Genomic DNA, 6,000 nt, shown 5'->3' with positions numbered 1-6,000 from the left:
AAGGTCCTGGGAGAAATCTAGTTGGATTTGTTTGGGTCACGTGACTACTCTTGATCCAATCATCTTGGTCCAGAAGAACAAAGCACACTTACTGGTCAGGCCTGAGATGTGTGTCTATCCCAGAAGCTAAGGGATGGACAACCCCACCCAACCACCTGGGCCGAAGATGGGAGCCTGTGGTACTCCCATTCAATTTCACATCCTCGATTATGTCCAGTCACAGGACATAACTTAGGTTTAATTAACTTGAGCTGACATACTTTAAGTCAGGTTCAAAGGAAGTGAAGTCCTCTCTGATTTCCTGGTCTGTGCATGCTGAGCTATAGAAGTTGCTCCATCTGCACCTGTGACCTGAGATATCTTCTCAGTGGAATTGCAGTAGTTATCCAGGCCAAAATGTTCCTGCTAGTAAGATGCAGTATTTGGTGAGATGTGGTGATATTCAAAATAGGAGGTAAGAAGAATTGCTCAGCAGGATGCCAGTAGGTCTATTCAATTGTCCAGTATCCATGATCTGTGAACCTAAATGCGGTTAGGACATATCTTCCCACAGAAAATTAATTTAGGTACCATGTGTTTACCATATCTAGGAAGGAGAAAGCTCTTACATAAACTGTCTCCTTTCTTACAGAATAAATTTGAGGCATTGCTGCCTCCTGGCAAAGTTATAAATTTGTAACAAGCACAACTCAAGCCCCAGCTCTTATCTGAGATTTCTCTCTTTCTCATCCAGTGGATCCCAGTAGATTTCCACTTCTCCTTTGAGCTCTGGGTTCTCATGTGCTGCCCTGATGGTCAGTTCTGCCTGGTCACACAGCCTCCACAGTATTTAGGGGGTAGGTGGTCACTTTTCAGTGCTGCGTGTGAGTGGCTGCCACCACTGCCCTTAATAGGCACCTGCTCATGCCCAAGACAATTGCCCCTAAAGAAAGTTGTCACTCCTTCTCATCTTTATTTCAGCCAGAAGAGCTCCCTCTTCAGATTCTAAGACTGAGGCTGCTTTTGATGCTTCTTAATGCTGTGTCTCTAGGGTCCCAGCAAAGGCCTGTGCTTCTGCCCCCCAGTCTTCATGACACCATCATTCCTGGCTCTCCTCTGTTTGGGGCTTCTGTTAAGTTCTGACATGTTCCCTCAGGGCACTAGAAATATTTGCTTGCTTACCTTCTGTATTACCTTGAAACTCAGAAATGCTTTAACGTTTTTGCTTCTGAATATATAGTCCTGCAAATTTGAGATACTTTACCCCCTCCTTACCTGTACCCAGATTTTTAAAGTATTCACATCTCCTCCACACAGCCCTTGTGTTTTCAGGAACTTAGCCCTGCCCCTAACTCTAGGAATGGTCTGGTTTGTCTTAAGCCAAGCTGCATAATCCAATCTCTCAGTGAAACTAATGGTGAGTAATGACCTAAGCTACTTTCGAGAGAGGATAAATCTCGGGACCTTCACTTGCAAAGCTGGAGAAAAGGGCTCTTCCTCCCTCTACTGGTCATGAGAGAGACAGCATGCGGAGGGTCACCAGCCTACCACCACGGAAGTACTGCTACAACTTAAATGGAAAAATAATTGCTGTCCTTCACCTTGAAGGACTCTACGCTTATCCCAAAGAATAACCGGCCACATGAATTGAGGAGTTTCTCTTTGAGAAACCCATATACGTGGATATAGATATAGGTACAGATATCTAGTGCTCCCTGGTAGAAAAGCTCCATTCCTTTTTCAAAGCTAGAAGTTACTCAGAACCGAGAGTGACCAGGTGGACGACCAGTTTGTGTAACAGGATTTCTCTTGTTTGTTTGTTTTTTGTTTCCCAAGGAAAACTTGTGAATGGTTTCCTAGCTGCTAAAACGCCCTGAATGCAGCATCTCTTCTTGAGCAAATAATACCACTTATTCATCGTAAGGCGAAAAAGTCTTCACTTCTTAGTTGCACCTGGTCAGCACTGCCTTTTCTCTGACTTTTTAAATATATAGATTCTACCAATATCTCGCAATAGCCAATCCTTAAGAAAGAAAAGTGTTAGCACCTGAACATTCTTCCTTAAGGGCTAAAACCTCGAGCATACGTTGCCAAAGTGCCAGGGCAGCCGTGAACCCAGTCCTGTTGGCACCTGCACGTGATATCACGGAGCGCAGCTACTGTAAGGAGGATATTTGGAAGAATGAATACTCTGCTTGGTCTGGTCTCAACCGAACAGGGCAGGAGGCCCGAAGGCTCCGTGTGAGAAACTCCCACGTAGCTTGGATATGTTGAAGTTTCTGTTAACTATTACTTCCTTGTAATTCTCAAAACCCCCTTATGATATGACCCCATGGAGGAGACAGATGTGACCAAGTTTAACAAGAATCATTCTCTAAGAAGCCTGTCTCCATACCAGTGTAAAGACATTAAATTGGTCCTATTTTTTAAAATACCTCTGGTAAAGGATATTCCTCAGTACCTTAAACTCTGGGTTTTTTTTAAATAAATAATCACACAATTATTTTAAGACCATGGTAAGGAAGGCATAGTACAGATCTTATCGATACCTCTTTTGAAGAACCAGGATTCCTTCTGAAGCTTACTTGAGATAGGACATGAGAAAGTCAGACTCATCAATAACTAACAAGCTTTTCTACAAATATACTTATGATGTGTTGCAGAGGAACAAATAATTAAATGGGGATTTTCTTGGGGCTTAGATTTCCTAATCCAAACTGGAAATTATCAGACGATCCTTTATAGCAACTTTCATTACAGATGAAACAGCCACCTTGTTTGTCTTTTTGAGATGATTATGAAGTTGAGAAAGATGTGTGTTTTTTAAAAACAGCTTTATTGAGATATAATTGGTATACAAAAAAACTGGACTTATTTAATATACACAACTTAATGAGTTTGTAGAAATGCATACAAATATGAATTTTCAAGTGTCTAGCAGAGATCTAATTTTTCACTTTGGGTAAACAAAGTGATGAAAACAATTTTAAGGGGCTTTGCCACCTTTTAAGATGATTCAATCATGTCAGTGCAAAAAATAAAATAAAATAAATGTTATAGGTCCAAACTAAGAGCAAAGTTAGTGAACAGGAGTCCCTCCATTCAATTCTTTTGATTAAGAAAAAGTGCCTATTGTATGGAAGTAAACAAGAGATAGGATATGGATTTAATGGCACAGAGTGCTGAGTATATAACACAGGAAGCAGTTCATCTCCAAACACAACAGTAAGACATTAAAACTAAAAGAGGTTTTACTTATCAATGATGTCAGTACTCAAAGTAGTCCAGTTAAAATCTACTTCCTCTTGAAATAGAGAAGAAGTACGCTGAAGAGAGACGCAGAGAGCTTCAGAGGGGCCTCAGGACTCCTGACAGCGAGGATAATGCATTGGTCACGGGAAAGTGAGTCAAGGGGAAATGAGGGAGGCGTGAAAAGGCCCAATGACGAGGGCCAAGGCAGGAGTGAAAACGGGAGAAATCTGAGAACACTGGTGGTGGAATGAATGTGCACATGTGGAAGACGCAGCTGCAGAGGTTCTAGAAGCAGGACCTAGATCTAAATCCAAATACTTCATTAAGAAAAAAAACAAGACTAGAAATGTAAAACCTAAGACTACAAGCCTAGGCACACAACCACTAGAAGTTCATCACCTTTACTTTCCCTATATGCCCACTGAGCTGAAGAGCAGTAACAACAAAGTATACTCCTTCCCCTCCCGGTTTAAATTTTGTAGGGGATCTGCAGAGACTGTGGGTTCAGCTAAGATTACAGTGGGAAGAGTTTCGTGAAACAGGGCTGACAATAGGTCTTGTCATCCTGCTCCCTGAAGATGCCCTTTGACAGCTGTGTCAGGCAGAAGGCACAGACGAAGTGCTCGGGATGGAACTTGTGGCCCATGGCACTGATGCAGCGGCCGGTGATGGGCTGCCCGCACCCGTGGCAGAGTGTTCCCCGGCGCTGGTGGTAATGGAGCTCACAATACGGACGTCCGTCCAGTTCAAAGAAGGAGCCGGAAGAGAAACTGCTGAAGCAGTCCTGGGGGACAGGGTGAAGGGAAAGACAAGGAATACAGATGTCAAGAGTAGAATATCAGCAAAGTAAAACTTGCAGCCTTGAAATTCCTGCCAGCTACCCGACCGGTGGAGGCGAGAATATCACCCACTTGCAAAAGAGATGAGCAAATGCCCACAGCCTCTTTTACCAGGCCCACATCAATCCCTCAGCCCAAGCTGTGAACCCTCTTTCCAGCTGCTCCTCTGCCCCTCAGAAGGAAGACCCTTGACTTTGCCTAAGTCCAAAAGAGAGGTGAGGATACAGACCCCACACACAAAGCATTCCGGGTGCCAGACGGTGTCCATGGCTGAGAGGTAGTTTTCCAACACTGGGCGGTTGCAGCCACCACACTTGGGTGAGAACATGGCTAAGAAATCCTTCCGGCAGTATGGCTTCTTGTCCTTCTCGTGAAAGCCTGACAAGGTAAAATCAACAGTTCACGGTGCATGGTGACACCCTCCGCCAAGTTGGAGGCTGAGAAGAGGCCAATGATTTGAATTCTCCCGAACTCAGTGTCCTCACGTTCAAGGCCAACCTCAACAGCTCATTATAAGAAGTACATGAGAAATAATAAATAAATAAATAAATACAGGAGATAATGGGGGACAGGTGCATTAGTGCTGGGCCTGGCTCATACCCAGCCTTTAGTATTAGGGTCTATTTCTGCTCAACATCTCTGCACTAAGTATCACACTGGCCTGCACACAGCTCTGCCCCAGGCTTTGGCGTGGCTAATTACCATTCAGAAATCGGTTCAAATGTCACCCTATCAGAAGCACCTCTTATCAGCCCGTATCTGTCACTTCATCTTTTCTAAAATCATCTTTCTAGCATTTACCATCATCTGAAACCATCTTTGTGGTCTGTCTTCCCGCACTGGAGCATTAACTCTGAAACTAGATACTGTTGTTCTTGTCGTGTTTTAACTCTAGTTACCTAAAACAGCACCTGGAGAAAAGGGCGTAATCTTTAAAAAGAAAGTGCTATGAAATAATAATTTCCAAATGGATGCAAGATTCTAAATGTAACGATTCAAACCACACAAAGCCTTGAGTCAAAAATGAGTGGGTTCCTCGTGAACCTGGGAATGAGAAAACTGTAGTACACATGGCTCAAATTTCAAAAGCAAGTTAAAAATCAATAAATTTAGCTCCATTAAAAATATATATGAATGAATTGTGCATGACCAAAAGCACCATAAGCAAAAGCAAGATGAGGGACAAACCTATCTGCCAATTATATCTCAGAAAAACAGTGGGTGGGCTGAGAAAGCAAGTACGTTAAACATCATGAGGAAGCAGCCACAGTCAAATCAAGAATATGGAACACATTATCGGACATAGGTTCCAGTTTCTTTTTATTTTATTTTATTTTATTTACTTGACAGAGAGAAATCACAACTAGGCAGAGAGGCAGGCAGAGAGAGAGGAGGAAGCAGGCTCCCTGCGGAGCAGAGAGCCTGATGCGGGGCTCAATTCCAGGACCCTGAGATCATGACCTGAGCCGAAGGCAGAGGCTTTAACCCACTGAGCCACCCAGGTGCCCCTAGGTTCCAGTTTCTTAACAAATTAATGGTATTTTTAAAAATGGGGAAGAGAGGATTACAGGATTTTTAAATTTTGAGAGATAAAATGGTCAAATGCAAGGCATATGTTTTGCCTGGACCCAATGGATTCAAACAAACCAAGTAGATGATGTAGTTTCAGAAATTTGAGAAGTTTAGATGTGGGTTTTATATGATAATAAGGAATTAATAGTTTCACTAGGTGTGAAAGTAATGTTTAAAAAAAAAGTCTTGATTAATCAAAGATGACGCATGTTGAAGTATTTAATGGTGACATAAGATTTCTTTGATTTGCTTTTAAATATTCCAGCAAGAAAAAGGGGTAGACAGGTGAGTGGAGGTTAGAGGAAATTAGTTTGGTAAAACATAGATAGTTGGTGAACCAGGCAGGAAGCAATTTCCA

The 6,000-nt window shown here is 42.6% G+C and overlaps 1 protein-coding gene across 3 annotated transcripts in view; it reads right to left on the bottom strand.

The window, feature by feature from the left end:
- Window positions 1-2,804: 2,804 nt before the first annotated feature.
- The window catches only part of LPXN (leupaxin), a 35,130-nt gene continuing 31,934 nt past the window's right edge, over window positions 2,805-6,000 (bottom strand). For all 3 annotated transcript variants that reach the window (XM_080816519.1, XM_080816520.1, XM_080816518.1), the window contains 2 exons: window positions 4,300-4,448; window positions 2,805-4,015 (listed from right to left, as the gene is read on the bottom strand). In XM_080816519.1, coding sequence (XP_080672645.1) covers window positions 3,746-4,015; window positions 4,300-4,448 — 419 coding nt within the window. In that variant the 3' untranslated portion in view covers window positions 2,805-3,745. The remainder of the gene's footprint in view (window positions 4,016-4,299; window positions 4,449-6,000) is intronic.

This window comes from Martes martes (assembly GCF_963455335.1).
Source record: "Martes martes genome assembly, chromosome: 10".
NCBI lineage: Eukaryota > Metazoa > Chordata > Mammalia > Carnivora > Mustelidae > Martes > Martes martes.
The sequence above is the reverse complement of the archived record's forward strand: the minus strand, read 5'-3'. Positions and strand labels throughout refer to the sequence as shown.